The sequence below is a fragment of the Strix aluco genome, chromosome 5, assembly GCF_031877795.1.
Source record: "Strix aluco isolate bStrAlu1 chromosome 5, bStrAlu1.hap1, whole genome shotgun sequence".
In the NCBI taxonomy this organism is placed as follows: domain Eukaryota; kingdom Metazoa; phylum Chordata; class Aves; order Strigiformes; family Strigidae; genus Strix; species Strix aluco.
The window spans coordinates 34,505,521-34,529,429 of record NC_133935.1 but is presented as its reverse complement, the minus strand read 5'-3'; the positions used below and the strand labels follow the sequence as shown (position 1 = coordinate 34,529,429).

General features: G+C 38.5%; 1 protein-coding gene across 15 annotated transcripts in view; it reads left to right on the top strand.

Moving 5' to 3' along the window:
* CNOT4 (CCR4-NOT transcription complex subunit 4) overlaps positions 1-23,044 on the top strand; it is an 81,859-nt gene extending 58,815 nt beyond the window's left edge. For 11 of the 15 annotated variants that reach the window (XM_074826936.1, XM_074826944.1, XM_074826942.1 and 8 more), the window contains 5 exons: positions 1,094-1,151; positions 1,442-1,691; positions 3,600-4,097; positions 20,688-20,900; positions 21,661-23,044. In XM_074826936.1, coding sequence (XP_074683037.1) covers positions 1,094-1,151; positions 1,442-1,691; positions 3,600-4,097; positions 20,688-20,900; positions 21,661-21,962 — 1,321 coding nt within the window. In that variant the 3' untranslated portion in view covers positions 21,963-23,044. Of the gene's footprint in view, positions 1-1,093; positions 1,152-1,441; positions 1,692-3,599; positions 4,098-18,856; positions 19,332-20,687; positions 20,901-21,660 lie in introns of those variants that run through there. The other 4 variants (XM_074826947.1, XM_074826946.1, XM_074826945.1 and 1 more) reach the window with 2 other exon arrangements.
* Positions 23,045-23,909: the final 865 nt, after the last annotated feature.

Here is a 23,909-nt window from a genome sequence, read left to right as displayed (position 1 = left end):
AATCTTATGAATTTTTGACCTTGATATGTGGCTCTATGCAATATTCAAACTTTGCAGTAGCAAGGGGTGTTTGAAAACAATGTGTAGCTAGAATCTGAAGTCTGCACCTAGTTAAAATAATTACTACGTATTTTTGTCTTGTGCTAACATATCATGCCTGTAATTTGACTTGTATCACATTCTGGCCTCTTAACAAGATGAATTTCAGTTCCATTACTTCTGGTCCTTGTTTGTAGGACCTGTGTTTTGGGCTGTGCAGCCTGATGGTTGTGCATCTTCTCTTATGGGTAGATAAAAATGAAAGTACCTTGAAGTTATAAAGCAGAGATTTTAATCTAAACTTGAACTAACACTGTTTCACTGGTGTGGTATTTAGCATAATTAAGGCGACTCAAGTATGTCTGTCAGAATCTTGAATCCTGAGATGTGCCATTTCAGTAAAGTCATGTTAATTCCCAGTGAATAGCTTTGAGGTGGTTTTCTGCTGTATCTTATCTGTTGGCAGTTTTATGCTATGTCTCGTCTTGCATTTTTCCCCTTCTGTCATCTCAAAACTCAGTTTTCTTGGAACTAATTTCAGCTAGTTAAAGCTTGAAGGCTGGTGGGAAGCTTAACTTGCCACCAGGACTAAATAGTTAATTTAATCTTATCTCTCCCCAGATTTATTTAGAACTTGTATGGGAACTGACAATTTAGGTATTTGGAAAACAAATCTGTTCTCATGTTGCTTTCCAGTAGTAGCATAGACTACTATGGAATACTGCCATAGTATAAGAGTCCTGGGGTTTTTTGAATGGTATAGAGTTACTATGAACATGTTTAAAACTTTCCTTTTGATCCTTAACAGGGCGGTCAACAAGTGGAGTGGAGAGTGGTGGGAAGAAGTATTACAGTATATGGCAAAGATTGGGATGCTTATTATTAAAAAAAGTCTCATAAATAATAAGTGGACTTTTTTCCTTCTTAATTCCTCCTAATTAATTTTGCTTTGTCTTTATTTCAAGGCTTTTCTCCCACTACGAAAATAAATGTTGGTTTTCACATTAAATACTTAAGTGTCTTACTGTCTTTTTTTCCCCTCTCAATTTTGCAGCCCTATCGACAAACCTTCAGATTCCCTCAGTATAGGAAATGGTGACAGCTCCCAGCAGGTAAGACACAAAAATAAATGCTGTGAAAGTAAGAATTGAGTTTGAGGGCTTGGTGCAACTTGTAGTTGAAGAAGCAATTACTTTCTGAAGTATATAATAATTCTAAACAAAACTAAAAAATGCTACTGCTAAGATGATTTTTATGTTTGACCTTGTACTGAGCTATATATATATTAACTAACCTAGTTGCGACCAAAAGTTTTGAGGAAATTTTTTGACTGTATTAGTGAAAAATATTTTATATATAAACACTTGTGTCCTAATTGTTTCTCTTCCTGTCTTGCCTGTAGATAACAAACAGTGACACACCTTCACCACCGCCTGGTTTAACAAAACCCAATCCAGTCATACCCATCAGTTCATCTAATCACAGTGCACGGTCTCCTTTTGAAGGGGCTGTAACAGAATCACAGTCGCTCTTCTCTGACAACTTTCGGCACCCTAACCCCATTCCTAGTGGGCTTCCTCCATTCCCCAGCTCTCCACAGACTTCAAATGAGTGGCCCACAGCACCAGAACCACAGAGCCTCTTCACATCAGGTACGTACACAGGTTATGTGGCTGGGTATTGCTTGCTTTTGCAATGGATGTCTAACTGTGTAGAACCAAAAACTCTAGGACTTGCTCCATACTGTTTTTCCCCCTTCACAACTGATTAAAATTTGTTACTTAAGTACAAACAAATTGCACTGACAAAGGGTTTTCTTTTAAAAGAAACTTCACAGAATTTTCCAGCTGCATGGCTAAATTATTAGAGTGCTTATTTTAGTTCTTCTTAGCCATGTGCCTGTCTAAATAATAGGCTGTGACATGTATCATTAATATTTAATGTTACAGGTTTTTGTTGAGAGCGGGAAAATACATGGTGTCAATGTATGTTGGTGTAATAATCTGTTATAATCTGTAATTCTGACATCGGAAGCTGTGCAGTGAAATTCAGAATGTTCTTTAGTATCCTGCATAGTTATCTGAAGGTGCCTAATCTTTCTCTTTCTGAAATGAGATTATGTACATTCAGAAAAGATAAAAATATGGTTAATTGCATCAACTGAAAGATACTTGTATTTTCCAGGTACTTTCTATGAAATACCACTTCATATGAATGAAACATCATTTTAGGTGTATTTATATAGTCTCAGGAATGGTTAACAGTGTTTAAGAGCTCACAAATTATAAATGAGGGAGTTGTTAAAAAATTAAATGAAACTGTCAGTATTAAATAGATTGTAAATGACGCTTCAGGACAAAGTTAATTTACTTAGTGATTAGACTTCTCTCGATGTTTATCTGCCTCCTGGATGTCGTAATCCTGTTTGTAAACAATATTTATTACCAAGGTCATTGCCTGCTGTTTAAGGTACTATACGCACCAATTTTGTAAGGATTAAGTAGCAGTAAGAGCCAATTTCCAGGTAGTAGAGATCTTGTTCCATTTCATGATAGCAACCATACATTTTACATTAATTTAAATAAGACTACAAAGGACAAGTTTTTGTCTGTCTAGCAACTCTTTTTATCTATTGCCATGTATTTTTAGAGTGAAAATAGAAGTGTAGATTTCCTAGAGGATACTGAGCTTAATTTTAACTACTTAAGGCAGTAGACCAGGTTCCCTACCAGCAGAGGGAGTTAACGTTGTGAGTGATACTACCTTGTACTCATCAGCTTGTGCTACCACAGTTATGAGGAAAAATACTGTGAAACTAGACCCAGCATTCCCTGAACCTGAATAAGAAACTTAAAAACAGTGTAATGAAATGTAGTAATTGAAAATGCAGGGAAATTCTGTTAAGCCTTTTTTGCAACACTGCCTCAAAATATTTAACAGTTACCTTGCAATGCAGTTCCTTATTTCCTCTTGTTTTATCAAGGTGTCTACTCAAGAATTTGACTTGTTTTTCTTCATAATGGTAGACAGTGGGGTTTGTTTGGGGGATTTTTTTAACCACTGGTCAGAGGTTCCCTCTTTGAGAGGGATCGTCTCCGCACCTTTCTTGCACAGCGGAGCTGAAGCATAGCATTAATACTGAAAGCAAAATACTGAACTGAATAACAACCTTATTTAAACTCTGCTTGATCACACTTCCATCATGTGATATGGGTATAAAGAAGGTTCTAAGCGGGTGTTTATTGGTCTCTTTCTACTTGCTGCTATTACTGAAAATACTTATTTGATAAGGCTTTTCTGTAGTTCAGGAACAGAGCAATTCTGCAGTAAAAACATGATTTGCTAGTTCTACCACTTCACCTTAAGTAGAAATCTGTGACAGTTTGATCTGAAAATGGCATCCTAAGCTGACATATAAGGTGTCTTTGGGGAATGTATAAAGTAGTATTATATGAAAGATAACTGGCAACATAGATTCAGATACACTGAGGCTGAAATTTTTGTATGGATAAATGGTTACTAATTCTTGTTTTAAATCCTGTTCCTCTCCTCTCTGACAGAAACTATACCAGTATCCTCCTCCACAGACTGGCAAGCGGCTTTTGGGTTTGGTTCCTCCAAACAGCAAGAGGACGACTTAGGATTTGACCCTTTTGACATCACCCGCAAAGCCTTAGCAGACCTGATTGAGAAGGAACTGTCAGTTCAAGACCAACCTTCCCTCTCGCCCACATCTCTTCAGAACCCTACCCCACACACTACAACTGCCAAAGGGCCAGGCTCTGGATTCCTGCATCCTGCTGCACCCACAAATGCCAACTCTCTCAGTAGCACCTTTCCAGTCATGCCACAGAGGTTCCCACAGTTTCAACAGCATCGAGCAGTTTACAACTCCTTCAGTTTTCCAGGCCAAGCAGCTCGCTATCCTTGGATGGCCTTCCCACGCAATAGCATCATGCACTTGAACCACACAGCAAATCCCACCTCAAATAGTAATTTCTTGGACTTGAATCTCCCACCACAACACAGCACAGGTCTGGGAGGGATCCCTATATCAGGTAGGTGAATCGGGACAGCTGTGAATATGATTTAATTCATGCTTTCAGCTTCTCTGAGCCAGGAAAGGAAAGGGGAATAGCCAGCTACAAGTGGTAGAGTGGTATCTCTTGACTGTCATACTAGGTTTATGAACAGAGGGAGGAATATTGTTTTAAATAGGCCCTTTCCATTTAAAAAAAAAAAGGTATCTGGATGTTTAGCCTTGTAATACTGAGCTTTATAAGGAAGGTGGAGTATTCTGTGCCCGCTTAATTTTGTGCCAAAGCAAATTGGTATTTTGGTTCTTCAGTCTTGCCAGACTGGCTTTCCTTAGGAGTAGGCCCTGGAAGTGCATTGCGACTTCCATGTTGACATGCAGGTGCTGACCAGAGTTCTTAAAATTGTGCAGAAAATTGTAATGATGGTAATTTGTGCCAGATGTCTTGGCTGGGTTGTTCCCTCTTGTGCATAACCAAATGGCTGCACAATAAAACATTCAGTGCTGCTCATTTCTGTACTTCAGATGGCCTTAATATTATGCTAATCTTTCACTGAATGGATGCTTGTGATGTGTGTAAGAGGATTCATCCTGATTGTGAGGGTTATGATGTTGGAGGAAAATAAATGTGCAGTCAGGCCAGTTCAGGCTGCCATGAATGGATTGATAGGCTCTTGCAGCAAATGTTAGAACTAAGCAGATGATTGTAACAATTATTGTCTTGATTAAAAATTCACTTTGGAATTTGAAGTTTGAAGGAGTTTGAAGTCCTTACATGCTTCCAATTTAGCTTGGCCCAAACAGGTTCTCTTTTCCTAACAGGGAAAAAGATTGTATTAGGTATATAATGAACTGCAGGTAGAAAGTCTGTAAGCTCTTTGTAGCCTTGAGATGGAGAAAACTGCTTCTTGAGATGTTGCCAGTGTTTTCTTTTCATGGGTTTTGAGAAGTACTAGCTATGCTATAAGAAAGTGAGCTAGAAAAAGTACTGTGTGTTTTTGATGCTCTAGTACAAGAGCTGTTACTTCCCTGTACTTGGTCACCTTTGAAGGCTTGTTGAAGCTACAGTACTGCTGTAGGGTCCTTAAGCTGATTCATAGTATAAACACTTGGTCCAGACTACAAATGCAAGTAGTTCAAAACTCTTTATGCTGACAGTGGCAAAGTTTTTAGTCTAAAAATGACTGATACTGGTTACTCTGAAATGTTAAAAAAACAGAGAGAAATAACAAATTGTTTTTGACATGGAGTCAGAAATGCAGTATCCATGGCACTGCAAATCGTTGCTCGCTTTCCCCAAAACTACACAGAATTTCAAGGAACTTTGCAAGACATTGAGTTTCAACTTTACCAATCAGTTCTAAAAATTGCTAGTTCGAGAGGCTAGTAACAAGACTATCTTGTGGACTAGTGGGACCAGAAAATTCCTTGTGTGTTGTAAAAAATCTGTAGTACAGGTTGATTATAGCTTTGCAAAAGTATTCTTTAAATTGTGTTACTTGAATTGCCTTTGGCAGTTTGAAAGTGGACCTCTTTGTGTTTGTAGAAGACTTCGTAGATCCTTAGTACAACTCCTGAAGAGCCAGTTGTGTGGTATTGGTTGATGCACAGCCCGTGCCCTGTATTTCCCCCATATATTTTAAGGAAACAGAGTTGATATTTAAGTATATTCTTTTTTGTATGCAACTGCTAGAACCAATTAATCTCAAAATTTTTTTGGCAGATACAGTGCTAAAAACAGAAAATAAACATCTGCTGTGGTCTCTACTGAAAGTTCCTTTGAGTTGGTCTTAATCTCTTGTAATAGAAAACATTGTTAGTTGCCTGGCTGACAATTAGATAGCGACAGTTGCTGCAGTGCACATTTCTCAGCTGATCTACATGTCAGCTTTCATGTATCTTGAAAACAGAATCACTTGCACAAACAGTTTACTCCTTTTTCTTTTCCTGTTGTCAGAAATCAGCTGAAGTCCCAGATAGTTCTGGGTTTGTTTGCTGGGTTATGGATTTGTATTATTTGTATGGTATTTAGTGCCTAAGGCTTTCTTTAGTGATCTGTTTCAGAAGTAAAAGTAGCTTGAAAGTCAGGAGGTGCCCTCATAACTCTTTTTCTGTGTGTTTACTTAATAGTTTCCAATTTATTTATTATTGTGTTTTTTCAAATCTGTATCTAGTGTATAGGTGTCTCAACTAATTTCTTTTATGTTCTTCTTGAAAGAATAATTCCTGTTCTTTGTGCTTGCTTTTAATCTATCCGTAGCAGGTATATAATTATATATTTTCCTAGTTTTCTCATTAGATTTACAGCTATAGCTGTCTGGGGTTGGGGGAGGAAAGTGGTATACAAGTACAGAGAAATCATGTTGATGGGACTTCATTACAGTGCTTTATAACACACTCTAGCTGACCTGCTAAAAAAGTGGTGTGTATCATAATAGCCATTTAGCAGTATGGAGAGATTAGTTGTAGTATACATGAAGCTCCTTTTTGTTCATTCTTTTGTTAGTCTGTATTCAGGTGTTTTAGAAAATGTCATCAACTCAGCTGTTTCAGCTGTAACAGCAACGGAAACCTAGTGCAGGTGAAACTTCACATTCTATCTTCTAGCAGAGACCCTCAACTACTGTCGAAGTTGCGTGTGTCCTAAGGTTTTTGATCACAATATTTTACAGGACTATAAATTCCTGAAGCAGATAGTATTGGACCAGTCATTAAAAAAAAAAAAAATCAAAATCAAACAAAAAACCCACCAAAAACCCCCCAAACACACTAAAATTCCTTTATTTTGTGAGTTTGCCTGCCGTATTTAATCAGTGCTTTTCAACTTCTCTATTTCATTTATGTGAAAGCAAGCAGATCTAAAAACTTTTACAACTTCATAGGGAGTTAAAAAGCCTAGAAAATAGTATACTAAATCCAATTTTATTTGATCTCACTAAGCGTATTTGTGGTTTGGAAGCTTGTATGAAGAAAACAGCATCTTTTAAACTGCTGCTGCTTCTGCTTTAGGTATGCATTAGTATCCACATGAATTTCTAATGCTTGTGTGACATGTTAAATGTAATGTTTTGAAGCTACCTTTTTGTTTAGTTGAGAATCAATCTGTGCTGTATTCATAATCCCACAGCTTCAGGTCAGGCTGCTTTGTGATGTGCACCAGATTTAAATGGACACAGGCGCTACCTAAATTATTTTTTTAAGCTCTCATTTAAAAATAATTTCTATATGGAATTTGGTAGCCTATATCTCAGAGAAAGTAGTATTTATTAAACTCATTCTGCGGTTTCTAGAGAAATGACACAATGACACATGATTGACTTCATAATTTTATTATGCATATACTTGAAATGTGTCATATTCATCAGGCATACATCTGTCCCCAACCCATATTTAAATGAACTTTTTGATTGACTGATTCCCAAACTAGCATTTTTTTCTGCCCCCACCATATGATTTTGCAAACTGTAGCAGATGTTACATACTCTCATTATAAGGGACAATTTAGGCTTGTTGCTGTTCTCTGGTGTGGGATGGATTACATGATTTACTGTGCAGTTATAACTGTGTAACTGCTTTGGGAGAAAAGTTCAGCGACTTCTTATTCGTGGACAGTATGATTATTGCTAAAAGCAATCTTACCCTAGATTGTGTGCAAACTATCCTAAGAATATAGGACAGTAGCTATCCTTTATTCTGCAGATAATGCCAAAGAAAGATCTGCTGACAGCAGTATGGGTGGGTGTGTGCCTTTATTTTTATCTTACTTTAGGATAACAGGACGCTCTTTGTAACTTGATAGGTAATACGCTATCATCTTTGCTACCCTGCTGCCTGGTGGTGTGTTCTAAAATAACAGATATAGTATTGAATCATAAAATAGGTCTCAGATTAACAGTGTGTTTTGAGACACATGCTTATAAAATGCATGCATATTAATAATAGGGAAAATAAAAATAGATAGTTTTATTTCTTGAGTTTACTGAGTGGTTGGTAGTCGTTGATTTTATTACATAGAAAAAGTATAAGGACAAATTCATACTGAAAGTACGAGGAAAAGGTTGTAAATGGTTAGTCTGTCTTTCCTGTCAGTTCTGTGCAAGATGAAGTACTTGACATTTTGAAACACTAGCTGTTATTTATTAATTTCATAATTACCCTGAACATAACTCTAAATGAGAAAAAACTTAATTGTGGGAACTTATCCATTCAATAATAATGAGATTGTTTGGAATTTGAACTCTTCCAAGACTAATGCTACAGTGTTGTGTGTATATTCTTCCCACATAAATCACTGAAACCCCTTGAGTTGGAAGGGATCAACGCAGATTGAGTCCAACTCCTGACTCCACACAGGGCAGCCTAAAAATTAAATCATACATCTCGGAGCATTGTCAAAATGCTTCCTGAACCCAGGCATTTTATGTATATCATGCATATATTAGAAATCTAAGACAGAGGAAATGGTTAAGTGGACACAGAGGCAGATAGGAAGCACGAAGAATGAAACCCTGTTTAGGGTAGGGGAAGAAAAAAGTTTTACCCATTGCCCTTGAAGATAACCACTGTAAAATCCATCAAGTTATTTTAGCCATGAAGCATACTGATGTGGAGATTACAGTAGACTTCTGTGAACTGTGTCTGAAACTTCAAAACAGGGGGCTTGAATGCCTTAAGCCTTTGTAGATGAATATAATTGACAAATCAAAATTTTGTTCTCTCAAAACCTTTTGTTTGGATGTTGTGGCTTATCTCTTGAATATGCAGAGCCTAATTGATGGGGTTATGTATATTTAAAGATGAGATTGAGACCAATAGGTAGACAGTTCAAATAAATTTGGGTGCCATCTAGCAGTCTTTGTGGGAGTGGTGTTGTATTCCTTATCAAGACACTGATTAGCGTACACATTTTTTGAGTCTTGCCTGCATTTATTTTTTTGTGAAGCAATAGCTGGTAGGAGGGAGGGCGCAGCAATAAAGGTTATATTAAGAAGGTCCAATTTCTTCCCACTTTGAGTCCTAAGCTCTTCCATATCTGAACAACTTACGGTGTTGTATCTTCTCCCACTTTAAATTTTCTGGCCTCTGTTCCTCCAGCTGTTGAACTTGTCTTGAACATCAAATACTTTCTTCCCTAATGCTACCTTTTGGACAACATTTTAGTAAAACAAGGAAAGATCCCTATATGTTGGCTATGATCATATTGAAGGGTGAGATACTGGAATTGGCTTTGACATACTCTGCCTTTAATACCAAGTTCTTCTCTGACTTGATGTTTTCTCAAAATGTAACCTCATTGCCATTTGGGGCATGCATTTCTTACTTGGCCTTTGTCCTTTTGACTTTGTCTCCTTTCTCTGGGTTGATTCTTAATAGTTGATTCTGTCTCCCAACAAAGAAAAACACAGCTTGTTTTAGACAGTTGTGAAACCAAAAAAATTGAATTTGCAGCATAGCAGCTGACTCTCTTCTGTGGTCTCTGGATAATCATTTGGTATGGAGTTTTGAGGGGGTTCTGCTTCTGCTACTGTACCTTTTTAGAAGAGGGTCTGGTCTGTGTGGTATGGGTCTTGAATTCAGCATGTTGTAAAACTTTAAATTCTCCAAATACTGTGTACAAAACGAATTTAATCCCATACCCTGGCAACAGGCAATATGACTTAACAGTGCTGCCTCACATCTCTTTATGTGGATGCAGTGGTTGGAAGAGCATTTTGCTACACTTTTCCTCTTGATCTCACAGTATCTGAAAGGTTTAATGCCAGTTTTAAGTGTGGATGGCCTTACTCTTAATGGTAAGAGATGCATGAGTCCATTAATTTTCTGTCCTAATTCTTTAAAGAAGACAGCTTGCTCACTTCATGGTTTTCATTGACGTTTGGCTTTCCAACAGCAGCGTGGCAGAAAGCATGGCAGGTGAACATCATCTTTTCTGTGTCACTGGTTAGATCTGTGGCTGTCTATAGCTGAAGCTTTCTCTGATTAGGTATAAATATTAAAAATAAGAAATCTGATAAAAATCCTGGCTGATACAACTTAGTTGTAGGTGCCACATGTGGCACCTCCAAAGGCCTGTATCTTTCCGGAGGGCTTCCTCTCAGAAGTGGATGTGTTACCCTGATATCAAGGTCACTCCTCATTTGAAAATAAAGGCCTGAACACTGCTTTGAAATTGTAAAATGAAAAGTACTGTTTGTAAATGACCTGACCTCAGCTGTTTCCAGCATTGCTTTTACTGACCCTTGCACAAACCCTGCGTGTCCTGTTTTCCTCAGCAAAGATGACTGTTCTTAGTGCAGCCTTCACCACTGAATGTTTTGTTCTTCTCATCAGTCCTTATGCCCACTGCATCCCACTTCTTTCCATGGAGGTTCTCAGGCCTCCACCCTGCTTCTTCAAGAGCTGCTTTGTGTTTATGTGTATCCCCCACCCCCAAAATTAATTCTCCTTTTATTTCCCATCATAACTAATTTTCTGTTTCACTGGTGAAGAGTTTGAAGTGTTTAGCACAATATGAAACAAACTCAATTTGAAAATAAACTTTTGGCTTGCTTGCTTCTGTTGCTCTGGAAGTGTGGGGATTTTTCTAATGCACCCAGGGTGGTGCTGCTAGGTTTAAAATGAAGTAAATAGAAGTGGAATTTTGCTTTAATTTCCAAAGTATTAAATCAGTGTCAAGATTGAAGTCACACTGTTTGAAACTTGCTATTGGATATTCCTTGTCCTACCTCTGGTGTCTTGTCCCTTAACTCCCGTATACTTTCTATGTAGTAATCTTGTCATGATCTCCGAGAACTTCATCCACAGCACCTGTCCTTTAAGTCCTGTTACTTCTCCATCTGTTCCAAAATCTCGTCTTGCACACCCACCCTCCCTTCCCAGTGCTTTTTCAGTACTAATATTGTGTTTTTAAAACCCTATAGAATTTTTTCTTATGATTGTAGGGGAGATACTGTTCCAAGTAAAGCTCAATATATAAATATCTGTGCTCTCATCTCTGGGAGCTTGGTTTTAAACTCTTATGAATTTCTTAATCTTTGATGGTAAGATTATTAGGGATGGCAGTGAAAGACAGACATCCTGCTTTATTGAGTAGCAAGATGCCTATTTTTAAAGGTATAATTTTATTTTGGAAGAAGAAAATGTGACAAAAAATAAAGTGTAAAAAAAAAAAAACCACACCACAAAAAACAAACAACCCACCAAACCCCCAAACAAAAAAGAAAAACCCTGAACAACCTCTAACTTCTCTTGGCTGCAATACATCAGAGGAATGATTACTCACATTAACACTGCCAGATTTGAAATAAATGTGGTATTGGCTGAAATAGGTGGCCTGAGTGGCTGACCCAGTTTGCATCCTGGACCATCAGTCCTCACAGCTTTTTGGGTAACTCTTCCCCAGAAAAAGGGGAAAAACAAGTACATGAGAGGTATTTCACATCAAATTTCCTGACTGTTGGTGTCTGTAGTAGTGTCACCAAATAAGCTTCAGCTGCATTAAATGTTGGGCGTTTGTGTTTTAGAGATGAAAGACTGCACTTATTGCTTATAGAACAAGAACTTTCCCTTCCTCTTTAAGGCTGGTTCACCAAAAATTAGAAAGGCTGTTTCCTTTCATAAGTAACCCGTGAGATCTTGGGATGGCTCTGCAGTAGTGTAAGAAGCAGCTCTGTTGGCTGGTATAGCATGTGTCTCCCTCCTCCAGGAGACAGATGCTAGCCTCAGGATGCTATGTTCTCTTGAATACTTTTCTAAAATACAAACTGCTACTTCAAAGTATAAAGTAAACCACTAGCATGAGTTAAAAGATGTAATTGTCTTAGTGATGTTAAAAACCTGACATTTTCCCTTTAAAGACTGGAAATTAGTAGAATTGGCAGTGCTACCTGTTAGTAGCAGTGTCTAATAAGACTCTTGAGCGTGGACCTGAAACTTTGACTTCTGAGTCAAGTCCATCTCACAAAAATATCAATTATGACTGAATTTTAGCAAAAAGCACAGTTCATAGGCTTTCTATATAAACACATTTTGAAATGCACCAACTTAAACCATTGAGGAAGGGCAAACAATCTTTTTAAAAATTGTATTGGAGGAGGAGTGTAAATAAATATCCTGAAGGACTAACAGCAGTTGAAAGAGCAGCTTTACAAAAAGTGTTTCTCTTTCCCAGGATACCAAATCACAGTTTTGAGGGGTGGGGTGAGGTGGTAAAATCTGATCTTACATCCTTTGCCATGTCTTGGTTCCTTCTACATCACAACCTCACTTGAACTTCAGCTTGTTTCCAAAAGAATTGTATTTAAAAAAAACCCCATGTATTTAAAAAGTGGGTCACCTCTTTTAGAAGACAGCATTAAGTAATCAGAATGAATTTCATGTCATGGAAGGTTTGTTTTTCTTCTCAGCTTTCTTGAAGTTTATCTAATGGTTGAAGTATCTACAAATATACAGTTATCTGTTGTTTGTATACAAATATTAGTTGTTTGTTACGATTTGGAAAAATTAAAAATGAGTTTATCATTTCTCAGAGTATGCATTCACTGTGCTAATGCTGGTCGCACAGCCTTGGTCAGAGGATTGATTGGGTACTCCTGGAATCCAGAACCTTGATAACTAGATAGACTCTTGCTAATTATTGATATAGCTCTGAAGGTCTGATTTTTTGCCAATTCTAGTTATTGCGTTGGCCATAGGGCAAATTCCATATACTTAGCTTTTATTTATGCATGCATCTATGTATGTACACTTCTGCACACATGAGTTTCATTTGAGGTCAAAGGGTTTTTTTATTGACAGATAGGGTCAATCTGGTGAGATTAAACCCTGATGCGGGATCTAAGAGTAAGCAGCAGGTGTGCTTGGGTTAAAATGAACTTTGTTTTCTCAGATGAATGGAATTGCATGTCCTGAGTTTTTTAATCGGTGTGTTCTGTATGTAGGCTTCAGGTATCTATTTCCTTTGTTTCAGTATCTTAAGACTTTGTGTGCTCAGTTTAGGTTTATGTTAATATTTACGATTATCAGTGGTGAGAACTGGTTATTTTCTTATGGGGTCCTTTTTGTTGGATGAAAAGCATCTTGTTATCTCCCATGAAAAAGAGGTTATTTATTGACTAAGGTGGAAGCATTACAGAATATATTGTCTTTTGTATGCAGGACAGTGGGCCTCAACTCGATTTAAGTCCTGCAGTTGACCAGCTACACATTTTTAGCAAGAAATGATTTAAAAGTCAGTAATAAAAAATGGTGGAATACTGTGGAAACATCTGATATGAAGTCAAGCATGTTTTTCAAAGCAAATTAGAATCTCAATTTGAAATCTACTTGCAGCTTAAAATTGGGTGGCTGGCTGCTATAATTACTTATTAGGTTTGGACTCTTGATCCATGGTAAGTATAAATCAATCACAAGAACTCCCCAGAATACTTAAAGTAAAATTTCTTTTGTCAAACCTAATAAAAATCTGACATTGTACATACCAACAAATATGAATCTTCCTACTGAGTATCTGAGATGAACTGTCCCCTCACTGATGTCATAGAAGGGATTTCCCCTGAAAATAAATTTTCAGACTCCTAACACTTTAGTCACAGCAAGCTTAAGTTGTACTGTCAGATCTTCATTAAAAAGGAAAATTGTTGAGAAAAACTTACTTCCCCTTTAAAGTAAACTTTAGAATTAAATATATTCCTCTTCTACTTGATAGTTTGACTTACTAGCATGATAAGTTGCACTTGATTTATCTTAAATTGAAAAATAGTGCTTTTTTGATGTACATGGCTATCTTTTAAATTGGGTACATGTGGAATTAATATAGCCATGGAAATAAATGTGGAATCCAGATAAAAGCTGCCTTACTTGCATTATTTTAAAGCTGAGGGCTGACAGGTGTTTCTTGAGTACTGAAGCCAATTTTGTAGGTGTGTGTATGTACAGATATGTGTGTGTATGTATGTATACTTCTTTTGTTTCCCCAACTTTCATGACCATAAGACTTTCATTTGAAATCTATGCTGTGGATGACACTTAGAATGCTGTTTTTGTGGATTGCCAAGTTGCTTCCTGTGTGTAAAGAATGTCAGTGAGGCTTTTAAATATTCCCTTCAAACAGCTTTATCTTGTAGTGCTCCTGTCATTTGATATCTCCCTAATATGAAGTGGCTACTTGTATTCCTGATGGGCAGTGCTGCTGTTTAAATGTGAAAAGATTCAATCTTTAATCTGCTAGTGATGTTCTCAGGCCTTAGTGAATGGGTGAAACCTCTTTCTTTGGTTTAAGCGTTGTGGGATTCCTAGAAATCATAGATACACAGAATCAATGAGGTGTGAGAGTGAAGTCCTTAGGACTGTAGTGGTTTAAATGCGATTTTACTCATGGTTTTAAATTCCATGAGGAAACAAGCTTATTACTCGTATAAAGTGACACAGGTACAGTTTTATCATAACTGTTTTGTTGATGGTTAAGTGTATAAACTTTGAATGAAAGGCTTTTGAGTTGATCTAATGTGATGGGCATAATTTCATTTTAGGATGTGACAAATCATCCTCTCCTCTTCCCCCCTCAGAGTGAAATATTGGACAACTTTTTGCAAAATAGAAATACTAATAGTGGAAAGTCATTTTGAGGTGAAAACAGAGAAGCCCCAGTCACTTCTTGGAATAGGCTGTTTCATGGGAAGCACAGACTATCTGTGGTATCTGTGAAGATGGTAGCACAAAGTGCAGGCTGGGACTAACAGGGGTGTCACTGCAAAGGGTATGCTTTTCTGGTGGCCTCATTTGTTTCTAATCAAATTGAAAGACTACCAGTGAACTCTTTCTTGTAGTATTTCCTGTTCCTTTTATTTTCTCTTTCTTTTTTTTTCCTCCCTCCTGGGCCCAACTTTGTCATTCTGGTTGTCTTGCCAAGGCTTCAAAACTGTTACTGTACAGTGTCTTTGAAGATTTCACAAAGGCCTTCTTACAAGGAGGTCATTGCAATAGCCATTCTATTACCGAATACCCCTTGATACCCTCTTCACTTCTTTTGTTGCTACTCTGTTCAGTCAGGTATGTGACATTGCTTATAAGTTTATTTTTCTCTCATATGATGATTTTCCTCTGAATTTCTTTTGCTTATTTGAAGCTTTTCTGTAGCACTGTTGTGTGCCTTGGTCACACACATGGCATACTGATGGGTTCTTAAAAAAGAATTAAATAACTGCAGCCTAGATTTGCAGGACTGCTTGCTTTTCAGCAGGACTAGAATATTTAGGACTCTTGGCATAAAGATATTTAATGGTTTTACACAATTAGTATGAAACTGGTCTCTTGTAATAGCTTGGAATGTAATTTTGGCAGAGCAAAGAAATACACTTTCTTTACACTTACTGTGATGGTTGTGTGATCTTTGCTATTAGTTGTATTTATTTAAGCATATACTGTGTGAATTTTGATATGGATTTGACCATAGACTTGTATCAGAATTGGGGCAAGTCTCTGTAGGACATTGATTTTAGTGAGCTTGTGTCCCACCAAGTAAACTGTAAGACATGCTCTCTTATTACCCTCAGTATAAAAGATCAAGTGTGTCAACATCACAAATGTGGTGTGGCCAAGTCTGAAACACTTTTGGGTCTAGATTGTGGTGTCATTTGTCAGAATTTATGAAGTCACGGAACAGCCTGTATCAGTGCAGCTGCTGCTCCTGCAAATGTCTTCTAAAATACTGATGATGTCAACAGAACAATGTTTCTGGCTTGGCCATCATCCTCTTTGCTGTCTCTCCCCCAAATAATACACACTGCTTTGCCTGATTTGAAGGAATAATGTTAAGACATTGCAGGTAGAGGATATTGAAGTAACACTGCCAGACTGTCTGGTAGGACGTCATGATGGGGCAATTATTTTATTTAGAAATTCATTAAACAACTGGCTTTAATACAGATGAATGTTCAGGCTTCTCAATCATATTCTATTTTAAGCTAAATTTAAGTATTTTTTAATTTAAATTGGGTGGATAGCCTAAGTTTGTGATGAAGCTTCTTTTTTCTTCCCTTTGCTTGCTTTCAGACAGTGGTTGACTTTGAAAATTTTGCATACAAGTGCTTTTCTTTCATGTTGGCATACTACCTCAGACACATGAAAAAGTTCAGTGCTAGAACTGTGGGACCTGTTCACCTCTGAAAGCACAAGTTTCCACTAGTCCACATAGGGTTATGAAATGCATATCAGGGGAAGACTGGAGTCCAGAACGTGTGCTTGAGTCTGTTTTTCATGTGAACACTGGTGTTTTCAGTGACGCTTCACCAGGTTATTCTCTCCTCTTGGAGACAAAGACGAAGCATGTGGGGAGGAATCTACAATTTATCTTGGTGTGTAAAATTGTTTTATTGCAGTCAGCTGTGTCATAACATGTTTTCTTCTGTGTTTTCCCACTGTCCGTGGACATACTGTTTTAAATTAGGATGAGGCTAAGGAAGGAGACATGTTTCCACTCCTTGAGAGAGGGGAAACAGTGGTGCATTGGTTCTCATGCCCTGGGGTTACGATGTCCAACTGAGAAGTCTGCTAGCTAGTTAAAAAATTACTCTCTTCTACCAATTAAGTTTAGAAGTATGGAAAGATAACAGACAGGTGCTGTTTCAGTAGATGTGTATTAACTGAGAGCTAACCTTTTCTCATTTTAAACTATGGTACTAGCTTCATGGTGAAGCATAAACTTAATTAACAAAAAGGACAAACTAGCCGAGGGATGAGCAGTAATTTCTTCTGAAGATACTTGACTTTCTTCAGGTGGTGGAAGTAACTCCTGCCTCTGGGGCTGACTTGCATTTTCATTTAGGCTCTTGTTTAAAACTTGTCAGACTCCAGCGAAGACATGCTGGTTTAATTGTTTGGTTTGGGTATTGCTGTATGGTGCTTGGAGATTTCTCATGTACTTGGGTTGCATCAGGAGTTTTTTAACTGGGTGTTTTACTTGTCATAGCCAGTAACTGAGGCCTCAGAGGGCAGTCCAGGGAATGTTGTAGAGCATTCTCTATTGATCCCATCTACTTTAACACCTTAATGCATTTTAATCCCTTACCAGATCCCATATTACAAGATTAATTGCAGTGTTTCTCCTTGGAGGCTGGGAGTCTGACAAGGCTGTGAAACTTTAGTCATGTTTGTTTTGTTGTTTGGGGTTTTTTTCTATTCTGTGCATTTATTAGCCAAGCTGGAAAACCCTTTTACATACACCTGAATAATGTGTTGCTTGCTTTTTCTTTGGTGTCAGAGGGCAATGTTTTTGTCATAGCTTGCCTTTCAGCTCCACAAACCCAGCTATCTGGGAAGGACCATAAATCTTTTGGAATTCTTTGTTTTGTCACTTTTGTACCCAGGAGCACAAGATTTTAATAAATAAACTTCCTTATTGCTAGCAAATAATACAGTTTTAATAGATATTGAATAGTTCTAGGCCTTTCTTTTTTTGACTTCTGTGATTCCAAGTGGATTTTGTACTGACAGTTGAGATAAAGGACAGTCTTCCTTAGTTTCTTATTTTCTTTTGTTCTGTGTTAGAGAGAGCACACACCAATGGTGCACTATGCCTGTGTCAGATTAATTTCTCCTCACCAGACAGCGCCAGCCTTTTCAGTTCCATGAAAATCTTGTGCATCACCTGCTTGCTATCTTTCTGGACTGTTATGTATGCTGTATTATGTCTTTGTTAAATGGAGAATAATTGACAAAAATATGTGTATTTTCTTAGGCCAAGGTGGCCTAATGCCCTACTACATTTATTTTCCTATCCCATTCCTTATGACCTCTTCCTGGCTTTGTCTTCATTAGACTTCCTCAATAACACGTTGCAGATGTGTAGTTCGCTACACGGTTTTTTTGCACATGAACTTTGAAGGCGTGTTGGGGGTTAGTAATGTCCATGATTAAGATCACCATGAGCTTGCAGATCCTCCGATCACAGTTACTGTGCTTAGTATGTTCACTCATGCGTGGTCCTGGTAAGCATCTTGTGTGTGCTTTTTACCTTGTAGTAGAAGATAGTAGTTAAACTGAGCTGTATGTCTTTGCACAAGCTGTTGGAAGCAGCGGTGAGAAGATAAAGTGGAAACTAATGGTGTACCATGCAGAATCCGTTGCACAGTTTTCTGTGATGGTGAGCTGGCTACTTCTGTCCCAAGAAGTGAATTTAGAATTTGTCTCAAATAGGCTTATGGATGTTCAAGACGGTTGTGAGCAAATATCTGTTGCGGATATTTCTAATACTTTTTAAAATTTCTTTTCTTAAGCCCCAGGATCACAGGTTTGAATGAAAAATGTGTTGCACCAAACTCTTTAAAACTGCTTATTGTGTGCATTAGTATTGCAGAGAAAAAAGTGAGAGCTCTAGAGGGAGGAGTAGATTTGATTTACATCAGGAGAAATGAAAGTACAAATGGAAGCCAGTTGTATGCACTATGGCTCATTAAAGAACAAATTGCTGATAGGCCTGGGTGTTTTTTTTTCACCCAAAGTGACTTGTACACCAGGCCCCACAGAGCACAGAGTGTGGGTACAGCCACACTTACATTTGGAGGCTTATTGCATCTGTGTGCTAAGGTGTTACTAAAAAGCTGGTCTTAGGTTACTTGCTTGGGGCAGAGCTGCAGTTCTGTTACTACTATTTTTTTCTCCTGTAGCACTTAAAATTTTAGTCTTTAGATGTAACACGATGCATGTAGTAACAGGCAGGCTTTTGGTTTACTTCCACTACCTAATTTTTGACTTGTCTTTTCTTTGTTTATGGGAATACTTTAGGAGTTGTCTGTCTTCCCCATGGAGGTACCTCACACTGTAACCTCTGAGGAAGAGTGATTTCCGAGCCTCAGCCAGTGAGTGGAGATAACAGCAGTCAACTGTAAACCTTCCAGAGTCTGTGGTCAAACATATTCTGCAAACTTGCCCAGGCACAGAGGATGATTTTCGTAGTACACTCTTTACACCTGTGCTTTTATCCCTGCCCAGGCTCCATACACAGCATCAAGTCTGTCTGGCCATGGACATTCTAGGTTTCTGTCAGCTGCTGTCCTGCTATGTGGGGACACTTATGCATGTGCTAGAACAGCTACATTAGGTGTGCATAGGGTTAGAAATGAATGCATTGCTCGGACAGTTGTCTTAGGCAAAGTTGATATAACAGATTTGCATAGTAATTTGTTTTGAAGTTCAGCTGGTGATGTGGACTGAGGTATGACTTGCCGTGATTTGTGATTGAAGTTGCTTGCTGTAATTCTGTACAGAAGCAGAATCTTATATAAAGTTTATTCTAAAGAACTTGCTTTTTCTAGTTACAACAAGTTAATCACTCGAGACATTAGTGCTTTCTGAGCATTCAGCTTTGCAAAAATTGCCAAGGTAGGTTTTGTTAGCAAGTGAGACTGCTTTCTTTAGTCTCCACAGTACAGAGTTGCAAGTTAGTGATACCCTCTATGTTTCATTGAAGATAAATCTCTTCCATTGTTGATGAAGTAGCAGTATTACATAAGTGTCATCAAGGTCCTTTCTTCAGTTATGACAGGCAGAGATAGTTGGGAAAAAAAAAAGTAAAAAAGCTGTATTCTGTGACAAAAAGTGCATACTGCCATTGTACTACCCAACACTTTCTTTTCAAATATATTTGACCACAAGTTGATGAAGCATGACTTTCTGTATTGGCTGATAAATACTAGGATGATTGTGTCTGGTTGGTTTGGTTTGCTTTGAGATACCTAAAGCAGGAGATAGATTGTAGAACCTGATAGTCTGTTCTAGATAGCATGCTTTAATGTTTGTGTTCAGGGATCATTTGTTGTAGTGCTCATAGCCATGTTATCCTGTTGTCCTTTTCAATACATGCCCTGAAACATTTAGGCAAACAGTTGAGACTTGTCTGTTTTGGTGTCCAGCTGGTTTGCTTCTAACCAAAGTTTTGAGGATGTTGCTGTGTCGGGAATTATTCTGAAAGGTCTCTAAAGAATTTTCGCTACTGTTCTTCAACTGCAAGAGGAAATTGCACTCCCTCCAACTTCATGAAAATCTAGTTACCATTTCCTTCAGAAGAACATCTGTAGGGCTGTGAATGAGCGAGCTGTAACAAACAACTTCTATGATATTCCTCCGCCTCCCTGGTTCATCGTGTTCGGTTTCTATTGCAAAGCCCTACCTAGCCTTTCTTCACTTTAAAATACTTCAAAGAAAACAACCCTTTCGAGCCTGCTGCCCATTAAAGCAGCCAAATTGGGTTATCTAGCTTGCAACAGAGGTATTCTCATAAAGAATCTGGTAGGTTTTCCCCTTTTACTAATAGAGGGAGAGCGCTGTGCCCTTGAATAATCAAGTCTCTGAACTGACAAAAATGGGGAAATATGAATTGGGGAAGGAGTTAAATCTTTCTCCCACTCCCTTACACTTGGTTTAAAACCTGCCAGCCTCTCTGAATAATTCATCAGTCATATAAACTTTGACCCTAGTTTTTGGACAGGGAAAGTATTAAATGCTTAGCTTAAAAAGTAAAAACAAAATCCCATACCCCACCAAAGAAGGACATCTGTTTCTAACTTCAGCTTTTTATTTTTTTATCTTTCATTTTTTTTGTTGGTAAATCTCCCAGACAACAGCAGTTCTGTAGAGAGTTTAAATATGAAGGAATGGCAGGACGGGCTAAGGGCACTTCTACCGAACATTAACATCAACTTTGGTGGACTGCCCAATGCTTCTTCCCCCTCCAACGCCAACCACAGTGTACCAACGTCCAACACTGCCACCACCGACAGCCTGAATTGGGACAGCCCTGGCAGCTGGATGGACCCCGCAATCATCACAGGTAACCGTTTCTCACTCCTTCAGCTCTGCTGGCAAACCATCAAATGGGTATTTGGCACAAACTGATTTACATCTGGAAAAAAAAGAAAAAGTCAGTATGCGGTGGTCTCTTCCAGCTTCCATCCACAAAACCTCAAGGATCCAGGAATTTTTGTGGAACTGCTAGGTATAACAGTGTCGCTTAGGTCTTTGCAATGCATGCCCAGGACCTTTGCAGGCAGTCAGGCTGATCAGCCCTTATCTGTAGGGTCAACGTAGGTGTCCCTTCTGCTGGATGGCATGTCCGGTATGTGCGCCGCTGGTCCTGAGGCACTGAAGGCATTCACTGGACTTTGTTATTTAAAAAGGGACATACTCCACTTGTTTATAAAGCTCTCTTTTATAAGGCTGTCTGGTTGTGTTTCCCTGTTAGAGAGGCTGAAGCGTGATTCAAGTAGGCAGAGTAGGAGGTGAAGCATGTAGTGTACTGGTGGTTTGGTGTTGTAAGGTCACGTCAACAGGGATGCAGTGCTTGTGCAGGATGTTTGATAGAAAAATGTGTGTTTTATGAAGTGCTCTGAGGGGGAACTTTCTCCTATCTGGATTTAATGTTAAATGTTTTGCGGGCAGGGTAATTATAATATAAAATGTGTTCTCTGTTCAAACTAATCCTGTTTTCTCACTGTTGCTTTTTGTTAGGTTAAATTGACCTCCTTCATGCTCAGCTTATTGCTTCTGCTCTGACTTGTCTGTATCCCTGTTTTTTTTTCTTCTCTTCATAGGTATCCCAGCCTCCACAGGAAACAGTTTAGACACCCTTCAAGATGACAATCCTCCACATTGGCTAAAATCTCTTCAGGCCCTCACAGAGGTAGACGGCCCCAGTGCAGCACCATCACAGACGCACCACAGTAACCCCTTCGGCACACAGATCCCTCTGCACAGAGCCAGTTGGAATCCCTACTCTCCTCCTTCAAACCCCACCAGCTTCCATTCCCCACCTCCAGGCTTTCAGACAGCCTTCAGACCCCCCAGTAAAACCCCCACAGATCTACTACAGAGCTCAGCGCTGGATCGTCACTAGGAAAGAAGGAAAAAGAAAAAAAGAAAAATAAAACCCAAAACGTTAGAAGTGCAGGAAGTGTCCCACCCTGACTCCTCCCCATGCCCACCTACTGTTCCCTGTCATATCTTTCTTTCTGAAGAATCCAGTTCCTGATCAAACTTCCCCCCCAAATGCAATGCCATCACAGGGTCATGACCGTATCTTTTCGTTAAGTTTCTGCTGAGCCAGTGTTTGAAATACACTGTTTGAAATATTTTCTAACCATTCTAAGGTTAAAAAAAAAAGAGAGAGAGAAATCAAAATGCAGTCTCAATGCTTAAGGAGAATATTACTGTCTTATGTCTTTTGCACATGAGTATTTCTGCCTAGTGGAAAAGTGTCAATCTGCAGTAGGGGAAAAATGCAATGCAGAATCAAATGCAGAAACATGAAAAAGTTATTTAATTTAAATGAAGTTACTGAACATGTGGGGCAAGCAGTGGCCTAGCATTTATTTTGCATTCAGTGTGGCACTACACAGAGAAATGCTATGTTGGGGTTTTTTTTGAGAAGGAGATTTCATTGTGTCAGTCAGAGTTTGACATGAAGTGTGTTGAAAGACGAAACACTTATAGCTATGAGTAACTGGCATGTTGCTAAAGAGTGGTTTAAAGAGGAGAGAATAAGATTTTTCTTTAATTTTGGCTTTAGATTTAAAGTAAACTTTAATGTTTTAAAAGTATTCACAGATTTAATACCTAGCGTATACATAATATAAGCAGCTGAAACATGAGTGGTATTTACTTCAGTCTTTCTGTCTCCTCTGTCAGTCTCTCTTTCTTTTTTTTAAAAAAACAAAGATTCACCTGATTAGGGCACTCTGGGATAGCACTGCATTGGGGCCACATGATCACCATCAGGAGCAACCTCTGACCTCCTCTGCCTGCAGCTTTTACTTAACCCTGTAGTTTCTGGACGTTTGTGCAGTACTGAAAAGACAGGAAAAAAACAGATAAATAAACATGGTTATAACCTGATGCTAAAACTAAAACCAAGGAAATGTACCTCTTTCTTCAGAATTAAAACTAAAATCTTAAATAAAACAGAAAACTTGATGATGACTTTGTGTTTGCTTTTTGTTTTTTTAAACTTGGATTTTTAATTACCGTGTCTGATAAAACCTTATGTCATTGCATGTGGGATTTTTTTTCTGTTCATCTAAACTGGAGCTACTCTTTCATGGAAATACTACTTTGCATGGTGACTTCTGTATTGAAGGGTGGAAAAAGCATACACACTTTAAATTGTTCAAGGGATTCTGTTGTCTGTACTCATGTCAATAGCTGGAGGCTCTTGTCTCTAACCTTTATAGGTGGTATCCTTTTAAATCTGAAAAACTTGTTTATACTTTCTGAATCAAATGCCATATCACTTGGGACAGATAGCATGCAGTAATGTGTCTGAAGGTGTGGCAGAGAATTCTAATTAAAACTCCCTGTGTCCGTTGGCATCCTTGCTTAAAGGTGTGAAATATTGCTGCACAGCAGGGGATAAAGAGCTCTTATCATACAGAATGCATCCAACAAGCTCTTATACTTGCAGTGAGAGATATTTAAAACCAGCAACCTTGTGATTGGGGTGCTCACGAGGATAGCAGAGAGCCTAAAATCCTAGAGATGCCTGTGCAGAAGGATTTCTTACCTGGTGTGAGTTGTATAGTTCAGGCTGGCTGCCCTGCTAAAATGTTTGCTGCAGGCAGGGGTGAGGGAGGGAATTCCCACTGCTGAACTGTGGGCACCTAATGGGGGTCGGGGGACTGGCCTTTCAAGGTCCAGGGAGTGGGAGCAAGTTCTGAATTGATTGCTGGACAGGGGAACCAGGCATTGAATCTGCATAAAGTGACTCTACATATCTTGCTTTATACAACATCACTTGTTAGCAATTGCCAGCTTTTGCTCTTCTCTCACCTGTGTTGCCGTTTAGCGG